Source organism: Bos javanicus, chromosome 18 (genome assembly GCF_032452875.1).
Source record: "Bos javanicus breed banteng chromosome 18, ARS-OSU_banteng_1.0, whole genome shotgun sequence".
Classification (NCBI taxonomy): domain Eukaryota; kingdom Metazoa; phylum Chordata; class Mammalia; order Artiodactyla; family Bovidae; genus Bos; species Bos javanicus.
In genome coordinates this window covers 49,749,465-49,770,016 of record NC_083885.1, presented here as the reverse complement: position 1 = coordinate 49,770,016, position 20,552 = coordinate 49,749,465, and the positions used below count along the sequence as shown (strand labels likewise).

General features: G+C 56.0%; 2 protein-coding genes across 2 annotated transcripts; one reads left to right on the top strand and one right to left on the bottom strand.

Moving 5' to 3' along the window:
• Positions 1–1,619: 1,619 nt before the first annotated feature.
• Positions 1,620–4,081, top strand: TTC9B (tetratricopeptide repeat domain 9B). The gene is made up of 3 exons (XM_061388314.1): positions 1,620–2,051; positions 2,627–2,809; positions 3,864–4,081. Exons 1-3 carry the CDS (start codon positions 1,637–1,639, stop codon positions 3,971–3,973), a joined length of 708 nt encoding a protein of 235 aa, XP_061244298.1. The 5' UTR covers positions 1,620–1,636; the 3' UTR covers positions 3,974–4,081.
• Positions 4,053–20,472, bottom strand: MAP3K10 (mitogen-activated protein kinase kinase kinase 10). The gene is made up of 10 exons (XM_061388291.1): positions 19,146–20,472; positions 15,414–15,594; positions 12,316–12,464; positions 11,657–11,832; positions 10,776–11,022; positions 8,644–8,760; positions 6,902–7,079; positions 6,661–6,773; positions 5,587–6,276; positions 4,053–4,853 (listed from the first exon to the last, which is right to left on the bottom strand). Exons 1-10 carry the CDS (start codon positions 19,825–19,827, stop codon positions 4,531–4,533), a joined length of 2,856 nt encoding a protein of 951 aa, XP_061244275.1. The 5' UTR covers positions 19,828–20,472; the 3' UTR covers positions 4,053–4,530.
• Positions 20,473–20,552: the final 80 nt, after the last annotated feature.

Here is a 20,552-nt window from a genome sequence, read left to right as displayed (position 1 = left end):
GACTCAGTACAATAAAATATGGAAATGCAGTTGGAATGAGAGGTGTCATGTTCAGGTTTGGGTCTGTTGGGTGGGAACTGCTGTGGGAGGGGGAGGGGACAGTGGAAATGCAGGGTTGATGCTTGGGAATGAGACCCAGGCTAGGGTCTTGGTGGGGGTGGTAATTGTGCTCTACATAGTTACTCATTCACTCATTCATTCCACAACTATTCATGAATGTGCCAGGACTTCCATGGTGCTCCAGTGGTTAAGAATCCACCTTACAATGCAGGCAATGCCAAGTCGACCCCTGGTCGGGGAACTAAGATCCCTCAAGCCTAAAAGCAACTATAGCCACACACTGCAACTAAAGAGTCCATGCACCGTAAGGAAATATCCTGCATGCTGCAACTAAGACCCAATGGGGCCAAATAAGTGAAACTAGTTTACGTGGACGCTGACTCAGAGTCAGGCACTTGCAATCACATGTCTCACAGTCTCAAGAATGATAAGGAACACTGGCTGCTGTTTGGTCATTACTGTACTACATGCTTTACCCCGTGTTACATGCTTTACCTACATAACATGATTCAGCTCCTGCAGCTACTTGGGAGTGACCCCAATTGTTACCTCCATGTTACACAGAAGGAAAGTGGAGGAAGACCAAGGAGCTTACTCAAGGTCTCAGCACTAAGCGGCTAAGGAGGGTTGCAGGACAATCATTCACTGTTTTTCTCTCGAAAATCTCTCATGTGTTTCTTGCTCTGTGCATTTTTTATTACTGTGATCCTCATGCTGCGCTGTCACTTGGCTGCTTTCTCGCTGTTTTTTTCTACCCAGACAGTGAGCTAGCTGAGGGCAAGAAACAGATCTCTCTTGTTCATCGAGTTCTCCCCTCCTTCGGGAAGTCTTCACTCACCATCTCAGCCTATGCTGGGTGTGCCTCCTGTGGATCCACAGAGCTTGTTGTGTCTCCCCCATTGCAGCCCTGGCCCCTCTGCCTGTACCTCCCAGGCTAGCCCACTCGGCTGCCACTGTCTGACCACCGGTCTGTCTCCCCACTTGCCAAGGAACCCACTGAGGGTAGAATCTGAGGTGCTCTCAGTCCCTCCTATGTCCCAGCATCACCCAGTCCCAGAATTGGGCACAGAAAGATATCAGTCAATATGTGTTTGTTGCATAGATAAACGAGTGTGTTCCACAGTTGCTATCATAGCCCTGTGTTACGGATGAGGATACAGAATCACAGGTAATGTAGGTGATTTGTCCAAGTCAACAACTAGCGAGAAAATAAGCAGGAATTTGGGCAGCTTGAATCCATGGCCTGTGTTCTTATCCAACTATGCCAGATGCCTACCGGTCTGAAAACCAGCTTTCCATGAGGTTATCTTCCTGCTCTTTTCCCCAGACTTGTTCTTTCCTTCTAGAAAGGTGCCGGAGCTCTGGGCATAGGGGAGGAGAGCAAGCAGCAGGGTGGGGAAGGTAAGAGGAGTGGGAAGAAGGGTTTTGAAGAGAGTAGGGTTTTGAGGGGTTTCTCTAGACCCATAGGGGGCAGCCGGAGTCGGCTGTCGGAGGTGCGGGGGCGGAGAAAGGGTGGGGACCAGCCCCGCGGGGGGCGATGCGGTAGCTGCAGCGGCGGCCGCAGGAGTTTCCCACAATGCAGCGCGGCGCGCTGTCCCCGGTGCTGATGCTCAGCGCTGCCCCGGAGCCTCCGCCGCGCCCGCCTCCCGCCCTTTCCCCGCCGGGCCCCAGCCCCCGCCATGGATCGGCTCGGTCCAGTCCTACCCCAGAGGCGTCGGGAGCCCTGGGTGCGGCGCTCGACAGCAGCCTGCGGGCCGCCGTGGCGTTTAAGGCGGAGGGTCAGCGCTGCTACCGGGAGAAGAAGTTCCGGGAAGCCATCGGCAAGTATCATCGAGCGCTACTGCAGCTGAAGGCGGCGCAGGGAGCCCGCCCTGGAGGCCTGCCCGCACCCACCCCCGGGCCCGCCACCAGCCCCGGGCCAGCCCGCCTCAGCGAGGAGCAGCGGCGCCTGGTGGAGAACACAGAGGTGGAATGTTACGACTCTCTCACGGGTACGGCCGTCGGGGAGCGCAGAGGGTGCCTATGTGAGAGGGGCGAGACGTGAGAAGTACTCCTCAAGCCTTGGGGTGGGGGCTGGAGGCTTGAACGGGTTAGGGCTGGGGTCTGTGAGGTGGGAGGAAGAACTAAGAACTTGATCAGGGAGAGGCTTTGGGAGTCTAGGGGACCACAGGGATGGAAGGAGCTGGGATGCAGGAAATGGGCTTTGGGCTGCCACCTGCTAATCTCAGGTGAGAAAAACTTACCCTGGAGGAGCCATTCAAGGACCCATCCTTCACCATCTCTGAGATCGCCCTTAGTACTCTCCCTAACAGACACCTCCCAGCTAAGGAAGCTCCGAGAGCCCCGCTGTGTTTTTTGCGCCCTCTAGCGGCAGCGCAGATTGATTCTGTCTTGATTGGTCAGAAGCTTGGCGTTCCCCGGTGGCCGGAGCAAGCCTGTAGGCTGGGCTCCGCCGTCTGAAACGGAAGGGACTGATTCTCCGGAGCCTTTAGGCCAGGCTCCTCGCGATCAGCTGAGGCCTCCGTGTCGACAGGCTGTGAGAGCACCGGTTCTGGTGCTCCCGCAGCCTGCCTCCTGCAGTCGGAGCTGGTAAACTATGAGCGGGTGCGCGAGTACTGCCTCAAGGTGCTGGAGAAGCAGCAGGGCAATTTCAAGGCTACTTACCGCGCCGGCATTGCCTTCTACCACCTGGGCGACTATGCACACGCCTTGCGCTACCTGCAGGAGGCCCGCAGCCGGGAGCCCACAGGTGAGGGGCGGGGTGGGAGCAAGCGAGGGTGGGAGAGAGGAGGAAACAAGGGAAGGAGCATGAAAGCAGAGCGGCTTCAGGGAGTGCTGTACCCCCTACCCCACGCCCACTCTTTACCCATCTACTTACACACACACACACTCATCCACTCACCTGCCAGTTACTCGTGTCCACTCACCTGTCGTTCCTGACATTCACCCAACCACTTCATCTCTTCGGTCATTAACCCACTCTGATACCTTCTGTTTACCTATTCAGTCACTTTCCTGGCCACTTACAACCTCCGCCCCCCCGCTTCCCCCCGCCCCCGCAACCCCCCCCCCCCGCTTCCCCCCGCCCCCGCAACCCCCCCCCGCCCCGCCGCGCCTCCATCTCCATTTACCCCTCCCCCCTCAAACTCATTCACCTACTCACTAACCCATTCACACACTCACCTACTCATTCACCTTCCAGAAAATTAGCAGGGGGAGGGGTTGGCAGACCTGGAGGCTTGTTCCTTGCCCAGTGGGAGATCGGGGTGTGTGTGTGTGTGTGTGTGTGTGTGTGTGTGTGTGTCAGGGTGTGTGTGTGTGTGTCAGGGTGTGTGTGTGTCGGTGTGTGTCAGGGTGTGTGTGTGTCAGGGTGTGTGTGTGTGTGTGTGTATCCGCGCGCACGCGCGTGCACATCGGCTGGAGGAGGCAGAAGACTCAGTTCTGTATTAATAACCAGTGAAGTAGGAGCACAACAGGTGCGTGGTCCAGGGTGTGAGGTGAGTTTTCCTCTAAGGGGTTTGGAGAGAACACACTTCCTGCAGTGTCGCTGGAGGGTGAGAAGTGCGACAGGAGTCTCTGAGCTCAGGCGTGCCTGGCTGAGGGCACGGCAGATACGAAAGTATGGAGGTGTGACACGTCCTGCTCTGCCAGCTTGGCTGGGCTTTGTGAGAAGGGCTCTGGCGACACAGGCTGTGTGTGGGAGCCAGTGGAGGATGGGGACCTCCTCATATGAGCCAAGGTGGTGCGGATGTTACCTGCTGCCCCAGGACACACAGATAATGCCCTGCCTGCCTCCCCTGCAGACACCAACGTTCTGCGATACATCCAGCTGACTCAGCTCAAGATGAACCGCTGCAGCCTACAGCGGGAAGACAGTGGGGCCGGGCCTGGGACTCGGGACGTCGTTGGCTGAGGCCAACGTGGGGGAGTGTCCCTCCTCCTCCCCACCCCACCTCACCTCACCGTGTAACTTTCTCTGACTCATGTTCTCTGGTAAAGCACTCATCACTGGTGACCATAACCTCTTTGTGTGGTATTCTTGTGGGGCCTGGGAGGGGACAAGGGCCTAGGCTACACCCCCTGGACTCAGAAATCTAGAGAGGCCTAGGACGGAGCATGGGGGGTGCTGTGCCACTGGGGATGATCTAGGATCTGGGGCTGGGCCAGGGAAAGACACACAGCCAAACGCGGTAGGGGGCAGGGGTTACCTTTAATGCTGCATTTTGTGCCGAATCCCTTATGACGCCCTGTCCCTGAGTACCCCTGCCCACCCTCCCCCCCACCGCAGGGCAGGCACAGGGCCCCACCCCTGGGGTACAAAGGAATAAATTAAGTGTCCTCCCTCCCCCCTTCCCCAATAAATAGTGAGTATCCTGCCCAGGGCCTCCCCTGCCGTGTGGCACGGTGGGCTGGGGCGGGGCCTGGGGCGCTACATTCATGGCTGCCCAGGCGGGCGGCTGCGGGCAGGCCTCAGCGGGAGCCATGGGCCCCGCACAGGGGCACTGTGCTGTCCTGGCTTTGCCCCTCCATGTCCATGTCGAGCAGCGTGGGCTGCATGCTGGGGAGCCCCGGGCTCTCCGGAGTGTCTGGCCTGCTGGGAGGCGAGATGCTGAGCGTCTGGCCGAAGGAGACCAGTTTCCAGGGGTCCAGGCGGGGACGGCTGGAGGCTGGCCGGGGCCTTGGGGCGAAGGTCAGGGTGGTGGGGCGGCCCGGGAACTCGGGGGGCCGACGGCGGGTGGGGAACAGGGCCTGGGGGTCGGGCAGGCGGGGGAAGTCCAGGGGATCTCGAGGGCCTGGTAAGAGAGGATCGGAGGAGGTGAGTGGGGTGGGCCAGAGGGTGGTGTTTAAAAGGCAGGAGCATTTACATGAAGATTGGAATTGGACTTCTCTTGACAAAAAAATCTGATTTTCTTGGGCCCGCTGTCCAGCAGGGTTTGGACATCTACCTCGCCACCCCCACCCGCCCCCGACTCCTAACTGCTCACTCATCTGGGTGCGACTCTGGGCAGCCCTTTATCTCTCAGAGCCTGTCTCCTTGCTAGTACTCCAGACAAAGCCTCATCCCTCCCGCCTCTCCAACCCTGGGCAGGCTCACCAAGACCCAGAGGCACCTTAGGCATGTTGCTGTCTGTGAACGGGGATTTCAGCACCTCGCTACACAGGCCAGGATTAAATACAGTAATTGTAGAACAAGGAGCACAGTGCCTGATAGGAGGTCCTTAGTTCCTTTCTGTTCTAATCGTCTTTGTCCTGCTAATAGAGAACGGGTACCTAACACGTGTTAGCGCTAGTAATCGTTGCCATTAATGTCACCTGCCTGGCCCCTGTAGGCATTAGAGTTGCCACCCCTGCTTCCTCCTGCGTCTCAGTTACCCAGGGATCCACAAAGCCTCTTGAAGCAGTGGGGGCCATGGGGACACTGACTCTCCCCACGCTAAGCAAGAGGACTCCGCTGGGCTGGGACATAGAGCTTTGGCGGGGTCAAGGGAGATGGGCCCTTTTCTGAGCGCTTGGAGCCTCACTCACCAGGGCCGGGGCCCGTGGGCTCCGGCGCCCCTCGCTGCCCCAGCGCCCCATCCGACGGCGTCCGCCGGTGTCCGCGGCTCACAGCGCGCGCGGCCGTGACGTGGGTGGGCGTGAGCGACTGCCGGGGGTCCTTCTTGAAGCTCTCCAGCTCCAGGTCCACCAGGGGGTTGGTGCTGGGTTGGGGCGGGGGTGGGGAGGGTGGCGGGGAGGGCGCGGCCGGCGCAGCCTCGTCGCTGTCGGAGCGCAGCAGCGAACGCGTGGAGTTGCAGTCGGACACCGACGACAGTGACACGAGGGTGGCGGAGGGCGCCAGGCCCGGGCCGGGGGCCGCGTCGTCACGGCGGCCGGGAGAGCGCCCGGTCGGGCTCAGGCCCCGCGGGAAGCGGCCGCCGCGGGGGAAGAAAAGGCCGTCGAGCCAGCGCCGCTGCTCCTCGCCGTCCGCCGCGCGCGCCTCGGCCACGTCGGCGCCCAGGCCCACGGCGCCCAGCAGCGTGGCGCAGCCCAGCAGGGCGAGCTCGCAGCGCCGCCGGGAGCCGTGCCCGAGCCGGGCGGGCGGCGCGGGCGGACTCGGCTCCCATGGCGCCCGCGCCCCCGGGGAGGGCTGGGCGGGCAGCGGCACCGTGAGGTAGGACGGGGTGGTGTAGGGGGACGGGGGCACGCTGTTGCCTCCGTCCGACTCCGCAAACTCCTCTGCAACCGGGAGAGGGCTGTCACTGGCCTCTGACTCACTTAACTCTGGGCCCAGGGCCTTTCGGCCCATCCCCCCACCCCGGGACTTGGAGGCAAGGAGTTGTCCCCAGTGACCCCCCCCCCCGCCCCGCCAAGATCACCAAGTCCCACTAAGCGTGGTTCTTGAGCATTTCTCCCCCAAATCCCCCTTCCATTGGGAATGACCCCCACCTCCCAGGGACCAGCTATCTCCCATTCCAGGAATGCGTCCTACCCTCTGGCCAGTGAAATCCGGCTCCCTCCGCGCAACCCTGGGGAATGGTCACCCCTTGGTCTTGGGTTATGTTCCCCTTTGCCAGGGAATGTCCCTCTCCCTCCCTTTTAAAGGCACCCTCGCCCTCTTACCCATTTCATTGAGGCTGGCAAAGCCTGGGGCGATGGGTGTGTGTTTGGGGGATTTGCCCAGGTTGGGGGCACTTGATGACCACTGTTTGCTTCCTTCTCCCAGGGCCTTCAGCCTGCAGGGGGCACCAAAGATTGGGGGGGTGGGGGCAGTCATAGGCCTCCTGGCTGTCAAGGGCCTAGGAGAGAGGCACAGGGCGTGGGCGGGGGGGCGTGGGGGGGGGGTGCTCCATGCAGCCAGTACCTCTCCTCTCCGCCAGCCCGTTCCTTCTGCAGCGTGGAGCTGGGCCCCCAGGTCCGGCCCTTCTTCTTGCCCCCGACCAGCTCTTCCTTCTTTGGGGGTCCGCTGCTGCGGCCCCACGTCCCACCGCCACCACTGCTGCTGCAACTGGTGCTACAGCCACCACCATCCACGGGGGTCACTGGGCCCAGAGAAGCCACTTGGTCACTGGGTCTCAGCCTGTCCCAGTTGATCTCCAGCCTTAATCTCCCCGCCTTCGTCTCCCCCTCCACCTGGAAGCCCAAGGGAGCTGAGATTCTGACTCCAGTCATGACCCTTCCCTGCTATCCATCCTCACATAGCTCCCCCCAGCTATCCTGATGTCCTGGCTTCCTCCGTGTCATCACCGGTCACCCCTCACCGGTTAACTCTTCAGCCATCCCTTCATTCCCAAATGTTCACTAGCACCGTCTATGTGCCAAGCCCTGTGGGAGATGCTGAGAAGACAGCAGTGCTAAGAGTAGACCAGACACCCTGCCCTGGCCCTGGAAGAGTTTACATTTTAGGGGCTGAGGACAAATGATCAACAGGAGTCACCCTAGGTTGTCATCTGGGTCGGGGGCTAGAAGGTGATCAGCAGTGTGGGGCATGGAAAGCTGACAGGGGGCTTGGGGAGTTAGGGATGGTCTGGTGTGTGAGAAGGAGAGATCTGAGCAGAGACTTGAAGGAGGTGAGGGAGGGAGTCAGGGGGACACAAGGCAGAGGGAGGAGCAGATGCCAAGTCCCTGTGGAGTGTTCCGGAACAGTCTGTCGCCTGCAGAGTCGACTGCTCTCTCTCCTCTGTTCCCATCACACGTTGAACATCCTGACCACCATGGTTCAGTCATTATTTGTCTCTGCGTCCTCCCAGAAGAATGACCTCTGGGTACAAAGCAGGTGCCCAAACAGTAGTGTGTGGCGGGGGTGGTGTGTGGGGTGAGGCCAGGGGTGAATGATGGAGCAGAATGGAGTGGGGAAGCTGACCGGGAATCCTTCACCTCCTCAGTGAACCCTGTACCTGCCATGCGGCTGACAGGCCATCTGCCCCATTTAAGGTCCCTGCCCTGGCCCAGCACCCTCGTCCCACCTGTCTCCCCTCTTGACTCCTGCCCGCCTACAATCCCTACTCCTCACGGCAGTCAGAGGGAAAAGGTCAAGTTGCCTCCATCACTGCCTTGCTCACAGCCCTCCAGAGGCTCCCCCTCAGATGTTAGATAAAATCCAGATTCCTTATCCCCGCTCTTGAGGCCCAGGGCAATCCTCTCCTGCTGAACCCTCAACCATAAACTCACTGCTCTCCCTCCCATTCTTTCTACTTCATCCAAGTTGGCCTTTCCAGCTGATAATCAGCATACTTGTTCCTGCCTCTGGGCTTCCGCCTCTGCTGTTCCCTCTGCCAGGGACACTGTTCCTTCAGATCTCTGCATATGTTACTCCTCCTGACCATGCAGGTCCCTACTTAAACCTCAGCTTCTCTGCAGGCTTTCTTTGTGATTTAAAAATAGGAGCTCTTCTGTTTAGCTCCTTCCCTGATTTCCTTTAGGGTGCGTATCACTACAGGAAATTTCCTGTTCACCAGTTTGTTTACTTGTTGTCTGTTTCCCCCGATGAGAATGAGGGAGGGGAGTCCTGCCTGCCTGCCACCCTGATGTTGCTCTGGCTTGGTGCCAGGTATGTGCTCAGGGAAGTCTGTTCACTGACTGGTCAGGGCCTTGGCAGATACTCACAGCGAATGGCCCTCAGCCGGGGAATGATGCTGGGGCTTGCGGGTGGGCTGGCCCCATCTGATCCTTTCCGCTTGTCCAGGGTTGGAGAGGCCTGGACTGTGATCTTATGTTCAAAGCCTGCAAAAAGAAAGAGACTTTCCTAAGCACAGGATTCCATGAGTAGCCAAAGAGAAGTTCCCTTTGAAGGAAGATAGAAGGAATGCCACCATTTTATATTCCTTAATGCAGTGGTTCTCAAAGTGTATTCCCAGACCAGCAGCATCGACATCAAGTGGAAACCTCTTGGAGATGCAGAATCTTGATGCCCTCCCTGAATCAGGAACTGTGGGGGTGAGGTGCAGCAATCCAACTGCTATGTAACAGTACCCAAGCGACCTCTGCTGCTCACTCAGGTTTGAGAGCCGCTGCCCCGAGGATCTAGGCTTGAGCGTCCAATATGGCAGCCATTAGCCACACAAGGAAAGTAAGCGCTTGAAATGTGGCTTGTGCAACCGAGGAACTGGAGTGTTACCTTTAGTTATTTAGTTGTAAGTAATTTAAATTTACTTTTAAAAACAGATACTCAGTTCAGTCATTGGAAACATTTAAGTATGTTTGGAACAACTGTGGTATGTGAATCTGCTCTTTTAACTGTACATTTTATGAAACCTAAATATAGGTCAAGAAATTTTGAGGAAAATTTAGAGCCCAGATTGAGATGCACTAAGAATATAAAATGAACTCAGGCATAAGAATGCCTGAGTGAAGTCGCTTCAGTCATATCTGACTCTGAGACCCCATGGACTGGAGCCCGCCAGGCTCCTCTGTTCATAGGGATTCTCCAGGCAAGAATACTGGAGTGGGTTGCCATGCCCTCCTCCAGGGGATCTTCCCGATCCAGGGAGCAAACCTGAAACGCTTACACCTCCTGCATTGGCAGGCAGGTGAGTTCTTCACAACTAGTGCTGCCTGGCTTCCCTGGTGGCTCAGCTGGTGAAGAACCCGCCTGCAATGTGGAAGACCTGGGTTTGATCCCTGGGTTGGGAAGATCCCCTGGAGAAGGGAAAGGCTACCCATTGCAGTATTCTGGCCTGGAGAATTCTATGGACTGTATAGTCCATGCGGTCACAAAGAGCTGGACACGACTGAGTGACTTTCACTTTCAGTGCCACCTGGGAAGCCCGTAAGATGCACCCTGGATTTCAAAGATTTAGTGTGGAAAAAAGGTAAAATATCTTATTTAAAATTTTTCTTGTAATGACTACATGTGAATATTGGGCTAAACAAAATACACTGTTAAATTATACAGTTAAATTATATTAATACAAAGTTAATTTCACCTGTTTTCCCCTTTTCCATATGGCTACTGGAAAATGTAAATGACACACGCAGCCTGCATTATTTCTGTTGGCTGGTGTTATTCTAGGCACTGCTATAGGGCTTGTAACATCTCTTGTAACAGAGAATATCAGCATGAAGTGCCTTCTGACGTTACCTAGAAAGCAGTCTCCCCCCCCACCCCCCGGCCAAAAAAGAAATCAAACCTGAACTTAAAACTGAGTAAGCCTTGAGATCCAACTCTTAGGTTGAGCCATGTGAAACTTCTGTTTCTGTAGGTCAAAAATGGCTGAACACCAGCAATTTCACACGTTTCAACCTAATACCAATTAACAGGAAATTCAGGGGACAGAGGGACATGTTAAGAGATACCAGGGAGCTGCAAGCAGCAAAATCCAGACTATAGGAAATGCTCTGGCATAAATGAGGCAAGGAGGACAAAGAAGATTTAAAAAGATATTCAACTAATAGCTGGGAGACGAAACTATGAGGAAAAGTAAGGAAGTGATGGCCCTGAAAGTCAAGGCAGGCGTTTACTCTTAGGGAATGGCAGGGGGATTGTTTGGAGGGTGTGTATGCAGGCATCTGGGGTGGCTGTAGGGTCTCTCTGCTCTCCTGGGAGATTCTATTAATGCATTAAGCTATACAGTTTTGTTTTTTTTTGGGGGGGGGGGTCATTTTCTGTAGTTGTGATATACTTAGTAATAATAATAAAAAAGGCTTGAAAAGTAAAGAAATAAAAGGAAGAGATGACCCCTGGGTTAGCGCTGCTCCCAGCGGCCTCTCGGGGCTGCTGAAGGGGTGTGGCCGGGTACCGGAGGGCAGGCTGATGTGGCTGCCGCCTTCCCGCAGCTTGAGCAGGCGGCTGCGCTTGAAGTTGCCCTTGCGTTTGCGGACCCGGGGCTTCTCCTGGCTCAGCTGGCACATGAGCAGGTGCAGCTCCCGCTCCACAATGTCCATCTCGCGCTCGGCCAGCTCCTGCTCGCGCCGCCGCAGCTGCTCCTCCTGGAAGCGCTGCTCCTGAGCCGCCCGCAGCAGCTCCTCTTCACGGCTCCGGAGCTCCTGCGGAGGAGATGGGCGGCTTGGGGAGAGGGCCGGAGCTACCCTGCCCCCAGGGATGGTCCCGGGGCTGCTGGGCTTGTTTGGTGTCCCGCACAGGCCATCCTGCTGTGGGGCAAATTGGGAGCACGATCCAACTTACTCTTCACTAACCAGGTTGGGGGCCAGGGCAGGAGGCTGTGTTGGCCCAAAGAAAGGGCTGGCTTTTCTTTCTTCTTCTTTTTTTTTTTCTCTTTCTCTTTGATTTTTAATTTTTGAAGTTTTCAATTTGGAAAACATCCACAAAAGCATTGGTGCATCCGACGCACCCACCATTCGTCCAACTTCGATAGTTACTTTACAAATCTTTTTTCACGCATCACCTTCCTGCTCCTCTCTTCCTCTCACTTTTGCTGTGGGGTTTTAAAGCCAATTTCTAGACCTCATGCAGTGTCACCTGTAAGTACTTCAGGGTAGGGTGTCTTTTTCTTATCAATCTGCCAACAGGAGGCTGTCTTTCCTTAACATGTGAAAAAGGCTCCCTCACCCTGCATGGGACCCGAAGACCCCTGGGCTCACGGGAAGGGACTCTGCCCCATCCATGGTATCAGAACTCAGGGATCTTGCTCCATCCCTCCCACCTCACCCCTGCCTTCACCTTCTCCTTGGTCCGGAGGTCATCAAACATGTGTTGAATCTCCAGCTTCCAGTCTTCCTGCAGCGAGTGAAAAGACTCCAGCGGCATCTGGAACAGGGCTGACTGTTCGATGACTTCAAGTTGCTTCAAGATGCTGCCAAAATCTGGCCGCCCGTGGGGGTCTGGGTCCCAGCATTCTGGGGTTGGGGTGGGAAGGACAGCAGTGGGAGTGGAGATGTCAATGGCCATGCTCTGGGGCATCAGCCTGCTCAGTGGAGGCAGGACTTTAAGGGACTGTGGACAAATAGCTCCCATGGAGCCCGGGGGAAGGAATTCAAAGCCAAGCTTTTGGAAGCGTTTCACTTGGTGAAACTCTGGGGAGAGAAACTCAGGGACCTGTTCCCTGACTGGTGGTAGAATCAAGGGTCAGGGAGGAATCCCAGGGCCAGTGAATCCTAATAGGCTGCCCTCAAGCGCTGTGGGCTTGCCTGGCCAGAACAAAGGTCTGGAGGCCATGGAGCCAACCGGAGGGGAGACTGATCATGGTCCCATGGTTCCAGCCCCTTCTCCCTCACTCCTGGGCCCAATGGAATGGATGGGTGTGAAGGGGTGAGGTCTGGGCCTGAGGGCTCCTTGCCACCCCAAGCTGAGCCTACCCGCTCCACGGGGCCCTGGCTCACCCTCCAGTAGGCGGGCAAAGGGCTCGGGGCATGTGGAGGGAATGGGCAGAGTCAGCTTGTTCATAGCCACGCCATATGCCACAGCCAAGGCGTCGATTTCACGGTAGGGGACCTCACCCGTCAGCAGCTCCCAGAGCAGTACCCCGAAGCTGCAGGTGGGGGAGAGGGAGGGGTGACGCCAGAGCCCACCCTCATCCTCACCCACACCCCAGCCCTGCCTCCAGTCCTGTGGTGAGCCTCCCTCCCCCCAGCACCCAGCCCCGGCCAGTGAGGCCACAAGAACTGCCTTTGACCTTCACAGCCTGATCTCAAACAGATGTGGTGGGGTTGGTCCTCTGGTGTCTCTCCTTTGCTCTGTCCCCCTTTCCTCTCCTCTGCCTGAAAACCTTCGGTGGGTTCCTTGTGCCCACTGGGCAAATCCACCCTGATCTTGCTGACCCTGCAGCTTCCCCCTCTAAACACTCTTGGCCCCTGTACCAACCCCGGTTGCATCTCGCAGCCATGCTAAACAGTTGAACAAATCCTATTTTTCCTAACCTCTGGCCTTTGCACACATTGTTCCCTTGGTTGAGAACACCCTTCCCCTTTGCCTAACTGTCCTTTAAGTCACAACTCAGGTGCCCTCTCTAACCAGGAAGGCTTCCTTGATTCCACAGCCTCCAAATCTGGGTCGGAGGCCCCTTCACTACATTTCCATTGAACCCTCTGCACTTACCTCTAAATACAAGTTAACACTGTTTAACATTTACAGAGCACTCACTCCAGGCCAGCATTACTCAAGTCCTGTAAGGCAGAAGGCACTGGGTATGATCCCTATTTTACCCAGTGAGTGGGTGCAGGCTCAGAGAGGTTAAGTTGTTTGCCCAAGGTCACACAGCTTGTAAGCGGTGGAGCCCCGCTGCACTCGGGCCCTCCTGAAGCCCGCAGCAGCCCTGGCGGCTACACCTTCCAGAGCACGCGTCACTGTGCCACTGCCACCTGCAAACTCATCTTCTCCAGTAAACCACGCTCCTTCTGGTCCTCACCGGTGTTTTACGTACTGCCTAACACGGAGCGGATCCCCATGCTCCCCCATATCCAGGCATGCATTCATTCACTGTACACTTATTAAACATCTGCTGTGTGCTAGGCACTGTTCCGGGTACTGGAATAAGATAGACACAACCCCTGCCCTCATGTAGCTCACAGCCTCTCCTTTCTCAGTGACAGCTCTGGTAAATTTGAGCTGGAGGAATGCTGCCTGGGATAATTTTCCATCCTCCTTTGCATCAAAGTATGCCCATATGGCAAGGGTTCTGGCCAGTGGGATATGAACTGTGCAGCGTGCAACTAATTTCCAAAAAGTCTCCTTAAAGGGAAGGGGTCCCCTTTCCTCTTTGCTCCGTCCTACTGGTTGGAATACAGACAATAAAAGCTGGCCATCCTGGACCATGAAGTAGCCTTGGGAATGGAGGCCATACAAGGTGGAGGAAGATAACAGTGGGTTATAACTGTGGGTGGCCAGACCCCACCCCCTCTACCTCTTCTACATCTCTGGAAACCTGTGGGGATGTTGTGATTGCCCAACGTGAATGACATCCCCATTAAAACCCTAAAATAGGACTCTGAATTCCTAATATTACATCAGTCCTGGGCTTTTACATGAGCGCAAAAGCATCCATATTATTTTTATTTTGGGTTTTCTGTTGTCACTGAAATATGGCTTCTATAAATGTTTGGGATCATAAATGAATGCCTTATGTGAAGCAAGACTAAAATTCCCCCCAAGGGCTGCGCTGCTCTAGTTGAGACTTCCTGTCTGATCTCTCTGCCCCAGGACCATGACTTTGCTGCTTGGTCCATCTGGAGCCTCAGCTGGGGACTGACCTGGGTTTGGCTTCCTCCCAAGAGAAGGCTGAGTTTCTGCTGTCACCAGGTCCTGCAGGTGACAAACAGCCGCCTCCCTGGCCTCCTGCCCCCACTCCTGTCCCCTGAAGTCCATCAGCCGAGGGAGCCTTTGTGATGCTCCATCAGATCGTGTCATTCACAAATGCTTCCAGTGGCTTTCCAGTGCACTTGGAATAAACCTGGAGTCTGCTCCCTTCTCTGTGGAGCCCTCGGCTCTCTCTCTCCTCCGTCATTTCCCACGACTTTCCTCCCTGCCTGCTCTGCTCCAGCCACGTGTCCTTTTCTGGAGCACGTCCTGCTTGTTCTCACCTCAGTATTTCCTTTGTGGCAGCTGCTCCCCCTGCCTGGGAAGCTTCTTCCCCTAAACTCTGCATGACTGGCTCCTTCTCGTCATCCAGAACCGGGCTCAAGTGCTATTTCTCATAAAAACCTTCCCCAAAGTCATCGCCAGACCGCAGAGTGCTTTTCAGTTAGCTTCTTAGCTCGTAATACTGTCTAGTCCTTTATCTGGTGGGTTAACTTATTATTAACTTATTATCTTTTAAAAATTATTTTACAATTTTCTTAACTTAAAAACAGCCTTTTCAGCTTCACATGTATGTATGTGAAAGTGAAGTGAAAGTTGCTCAGTCGTGTCTGACTCTTTGTGACCCTTTGGACTGCAGCCAGCCAGGCTCCTCAGTCCATGGGATTCTCCAGGCAAGAATACTGGAGTGGGTTGCCATGCCCTCCTCCAGGGGCTCTTCCCAACCCAGGGATTGAACCCATGTCTTCTGTGTCTCCTGCATTGCAAGGCATTCTTTACCCACTGAACCATTAAGGAAGCCCGTGTATGTATGTATTATTCCTGTGGGCAGGAACTGGGTCTGTTTTTATATGCTTCTGTATCCCCTGAGCCCAGGGCAGTTGGATGAATGATGAATGGTTACCTATAAAGGTCTCAGTTTCCTGTCTGAGGAGTGGGGGCCATGTCATGGACGGGGTTTTGAGGGTCTTTGGTACTGACAGCCTATCTTTATACCACTTCTGCTAGCAGAGCAGGCACCTGCTTTGGTGCTCATCTGCTGGTCTGACCTTGCTGGCTGCCCCTGGACCCAGCTCCCAGCTCCCAGTGGCTGTGGCAGCCGGTCCCTCCCACTCTGCCCTTCTCCCCCTTCCTCCCTCCTCCACGCCCAGGAGGCCTCCCCCCTCCCCGCCCCCAGCATCAGCACCTCCAGACGTCACTGCTTTTGGAGAAGAGGGAGAGACGGATGACCTCTGGGGCCATCCAGGCATATGTCCCCGCAGCGCTCATTTTGGTGGTCTTGTGCCACTCGCGGGCGAGGCCAAAGTCCGTGATCTTGAGCACCGTGTCTGCGAGGTTGTGGTTCTCTATGGCCTCCAGGATAAGGACTGCAGGGTGGAAAGAAAGGGGGGTCATCCTGGATCTGCTTGGCTGCAGTCCTGTGTCCTACCCCCACCTCACCTGGAATCTCCTATTTGTTCTCTCCCTGTCACCGTGGGTCGCCCCCTTCTGCAGTAGCTCCTTTCCAGGCCAGAAGACCATGAACCCTCTCCCCCTGGTCTAATTGCTGCCTTAGCCTCCCACCAAGGGTTGGGGAGCTTCTCCTGAGTTCACTGGCCTCCTGAGTCTAACCTGGGCTCCCAGGAGTTCAGTGAAAGGTTGATGGCCATGGCCTTGGTTCTCCTTGGTCTACGTCTCAGATTCCCAATCACCCCAAAAGTGGCAACTGCAGACATGAGCGGGAGGGGACGGTTTTCCTCCCCGTTTTGTCACCTGCTATGGGGCCTCCGTGGCCCCAGTTCTACTCTTTTTTTCGTCACACTCTTTGCCATGTGACTTTGAAGTTCTTTCCACTAAAGAGGCAGCATGTATCTCCCCATCCTTTACTTTGGGTTGGCTGTATGACTCAACTTGTCTGATAAAATGAGGCAGAAGAGACAGAATGCCAGTCCCAAGCCCCGGCCTCTCATATCTACTTGCCCTCTTGCCCTTCCGCCATCACCACGACAACATGCCTTGGCTAGCCTGCTGGTCCAAGGAAGAGGAGCCCCACCTAAATCAGTTGACCTCCAGCAGGCCTGCAAATGCATGAGTAACGAAGGACACTGAGTTTTAAGACACCAAGTTTGCCGGTGTGTGTGTGTGTGAGGATGGCTTGTTACACAGCAGTATTATAACAAAATCTGACTGACTGATCTATCCCCCAAGCATATGGAATGGTTCCAGCTTACTTGCTGCCTAGAGTGATTACTAACAACAGTAACAATCACGGCCAGTGTTTATCAGGAGCCTATTATATGGCAGGTACAGGGCTGAACCCTTTAGCAAATTAACTAGCAAGCAACCCATTTTATTGACAAGAAAACTGAGGCTTTGGCATGTGACTCTACCTTCTAGAAGTCTTCCCTTCTCAAGTCACCAACTCCTGTTTGTGGTGTGACCCTGTGACACAGGGAACACCCCATGATCTTACACTTTATTTCTCCCATGCTGGGCCTAATTCAATTCACTTATACACACACACACACACACACACATGTATATATGTATATACAACATACATACATATACTATACAGCCCATGGAATTCTCCAGGTCAGAATACTGGAGTGGGTAGCCATTCCTTTCTCCAGGGGATCTTCCCAACCCAGGGACTGAACCCAGGTCTCCCACATTGCAGTCGGATCTTTACCAGCTGAGCCACAAGGGAAGCCCATGTTGTATATACGTTATATATATATAACATAATTATATACATATATAATTATGTTGCCCCTGCTTAAGACCCTCTAATGGCTTCTATCCAAAGTCTTCACCGTAGCCCCTCAAGACTGACGTGATCTGGCCCTTCTACTTTTACGACCTCATCTCCTTCTTCTGCCTGACTCCTGCTCTTCCAGGCACCTTAGGACCTTTGCCCTGCCCAGGTCTTCATAAAGCTGGGTCCTATGGGTTCAGGTCTCTGCTCAAATGTTGCCTTCCTGGACCATCTGATCTAAAGAGCTCCTTCTGCCCCATTCTTAACCTGCTTTATTTCCTTCAGAGCCCTTGATACTCTGAAATTGTGTTATCTATCTATTTAAACATCAACCATCTATTTCTGTCCACTAGAATATAACTTCCATAAGTGTGTGTAGGGGGTAATCTTATCTTGTTCACTTCTGTAATCCCCAGAGCCCAGGATAGTGCCTACACTTAATTCTGCTTCAGAATTATTAGCTGAATGAACCAATGAATGAATGACATCAGATGAGGAGTTCCTCAGGGGAGGCTAAACGGGAGAAGCTGTGCTGTGGAGGCCCTGTTCCCTCTGTCTCAGGCATGCATCAGTCCCAGTGCCCAACCAGGAAGCCAGGCTAAGGGCCCCACTGACCCCTTGTCCAAGTGGCATTGGCTACAGAAAAATTGGGGTCCATGGGAGCATGTCCTTGCACCCCACCTGCAGGCTGTGAATCAGCAGGGGTGGGGGGAAGGACTGAGAAGGGACCCCGGGCTTCAAGAGGAGTGTGTTGGCAGTCCTGCCTCCATTTACCCAGAATTTCAGAGTTAGAGCGTGAGAGTCAAAGAGGATGGGGGCTGTCTGTCTGTCTAGCTCAATTCCCCGGCCCTGGCACAGGACTGGTCACACCCTGGGCACATGGTAGCTGTCTGTTGGGTGAATGCCAGACCTAGCAAGTGACGAAGACCCCACCCCTCTACTCCAGGGGCTCGCAGAAAAATAGTGCGGTGGAGTCAAACATTTCAAGATGTAGAATTGACATGAATCAGAAATAGATGAGACGTGAGGGTTGAGGGCAAAGAGAAAACCCTCCCATATTATGTGAGGGCAGGGAACATGTTGGCCTCACTCACAATGGACCTCTTTTTCTTAGTATATGATCTGATCCAGTAAATACCAGACGGCAGAATAAACAAATCAACGCAGACAAGAAAGGGAGTGACATGGGGCAGACGAAGGATGGGAGAGCCAGAAAGGTAGGATTTTTCTTTCCCTGCTGTGTCCTAACAGTCAGGACAGGGTCTGGTACCCAACAGGTGCTCAGGAAATATCCAGGAAATGAACGAAACCCCTAGATGGTGAGTGCCAGAAGGGCAGAAACCATGGCTCTTTTGGTCCCTGTTGGGCTTCAACATAATAGCTACTCAGTTAATATTAACTGACATCATGAGAAGCTGGTTGATCTAGATGTAAGTTCTGGGGAACCTTCCCTTCCATCTGGCCCCAGTTCTCCTTCAAGCAACCAATCAACTTTTGAGAGTCTTATGATAGGTCAGGCAGCCTGGAAGCTTTTACATAAGCTACATCCCTTTTCTTCCTTCTCCTCCTCTTTCCCAGTTTGTCTTGGCTAGCTGGGACAGAGGCCCAGGAGGACACCAGGAAGTGGTTCTCAACTGAGGGCTATTTTGCCCTACAGAGGACATTTGGCAATGTCTGAAAACGTTTTTGGTTCTCCTAACTGGGGGGTGGGGAACGCTAATGGCATCTAGTGGGTAGAGGCCAAGGATGCTACTCCATAACTTACAGCACCCAGGTCAGCCCCTCTGCAACCCTCCGGTGCAAATGTCCATAGCACTGAGGCTGAGAACCCCCTGACTCTGGCCAGGCTCTTTCTGCCTCTGCCTGGTGGACTGTGGTAGCGCTGGACGGTAAGGGCCACGAGGGCAGGCACTGTACCTGTCCTGTTCACAGCAGGGAACACAGGGCCTGTCACAGTGTTCATGGATACATGTTTACAGAGCTACTGTGACTGTAGTCTTCAACCTTTCTGGGCTTCCTTTTCCTCCCTTAATGGGACAAGGACTGTCTCACCCAGCCCTGAAGGTATACTGCTGCCCCCTCTTGCCCCAGCCAAGATTTTCTGGTGTCCCCCTCCCGCCACCAAGGCTTGGCCTCACAAAGTTCAATGGAAGCAAGTTTTTGGAGGAGGACACCACTTACTGTTGATGGACTTGAGGTCCCGGTGGATGATGGGCACAGGGGCATCATTGTGTAGGTAGTTCATGCCCCGGGCCACCTGCACAGCCCAGTTGACCAGCACGTGAGGGGGCACCCGGCGCCCTGCCAGCACCCTGCTCAGGGCGCCCCCTCTGGCATACTCCATCACCAGGCAGAGGTGTGGGGGGCTGAGGCAGGCGCCCCTGAGGGCAATGATGTTGGGGTGCTGCAGGGCTCCGAAGAGTCGGGCCTCCTGGCGCACCTGCTCTGCTGTCACTGCCGGGTCCCGTTCAGGGTCCAGCCGGGCGGCCTTGACGGCCACCTCCTCGCCTCGCCACAGGGCCCGATAGACCTTGCCAAAGCCCCCTACGCCGATGATCTCCTCTAGCTGCAGCTCGTGGAAGGGGATCTCCTGGGGCAGCTGGAGGCCGGCGGGCGCGGCGGGGGTGCCGAGGGCCACGTAGTTGCTGGGGAAGACGCCCACACGACCGCTGGGTAGCTGCCCGGTCCACCAGCCCTCGTCGCCCGACACGGCACAGTCCTGGGAAAGCACCTGGACGCGGTCACCCCTCCGCAGGGTCAGCTCCTCTTCGCCCGCCGCCTCGTAGTCGAACACTGCGGTCCAGACGGGCCCCGCGGGGGTCGTGCCCCACTCCTTGGCCGCCCCCCACTCCTCCTCCTCCATGGGGGAGGGGCCGGGGGCTGCGGGAGGCCGCTTCACACAGGCTGCCCGCGGGATGCAGAGGGCGGGCCCCGGCGGCCAGGATGGGGGGCAGTCCCTGCGGATTCTAGGGGACTCCTGGGCGCCATGGCTAGGGGGCCCTCCACAGGAGCAAGAAAAAGCCTCTTTAAAAGGGCAGGGTCGTGCCCCCTGATTCAGCTGTCCAGGCAGGGTGGGGTGGGGGAAGGGCAGCGGGTTCACCTGTCCCCCCTAAACGTCAGGGCGCTAAGAAGGCCTGGCCGCTCAGCTGCCGAATTCCTGCCGGGGTCCGCCGGTGGGGGACGAGGGTGAGGGAAGCAGGCAGCCCCCTTCCCCGCGCCTCTCACCCCGCGCAGCTCCACCGGCGGCCCCCGGCTCCGCATCCCGGGCCACAACCTCCGGGCGGGGCGGGGCTGGCGGGGCTCCGGGGGCGCCCGCCCCAGGACGGGGTGGCGCGCCCCTCGGCCTCCTCACGCGCGGGGCGGCCGGGCGGCCCCCATCCTCAGCACCGGCCTCCCGGTTGGCCCCAGCCCCTGCCCCCGCCCGCGCCGCTTCCCGGGGCCGCCGGCGGTGCCTGAGTGACGTGCTCGCTGCCGCCGAGCCGCGGTGCCGCCTGGGAGTTGTAGTCTCCGGCAGCGCGGCTTCGAAGTCCGTCCCGGTCCCTCAGCCTCCAGAGCCTGACTGCCAGCCTCGGGCCGAAGTGGGGACTA

What these genes read in the sequence shown, in the direction of transcription:
- TTC9B (XM_061388314.1), top strand. Translation starts at nt 1,637, where the DNA reads ATGCAGCGCGGCGCGCTGTCCCCGGTGCTGATGCTCAGCGCTGCCCCG. An exon ending in ATGTTACGACTCTCTCACGG is followed by an intron (nt 2,052 to 2,626) that starts GTACGGCCGTCG and finishes GTGCTCCCGCAG; the next exon opens with CCTGCCTCCTGCAGTCGGAG. An exon ending in CCGCAGCCGGGAGCCCACAG is followed by an intron (nt 2,810 to 3,863) that starts GTGAGGGGCGGG and finishes CCTCCCCTGCAG; the next exon opens with ACACCAACGTTCTGCGATAC.
- MAP3K10 (XM_061388291.1), bottom strand. Translation starts at nt 19,827, where the DNA reads ATGGAGGAGGAGGAGTGGGGGGCGGCCAAGGAGTGGGGCACGACCCCC. An exon ending in CTTTGCCCGCCTACTGGAGG is followed by an intron (nt 11,833 to 12,315) that starts GTGAGCCAGGGC and finishes CCCCAACCCCAG; the next exon opens with AATGCTGGGACCCAGACCCC. An exon ending in CCGGCTGAGGGCCATTCGCT is followed by an intron (nt 7,080 to 8,643) that starts GTGAGTATCTGC and finishes CTCTGGGCCCAG; the next exon opens with TGACCCCCGTGGATGGTGGT.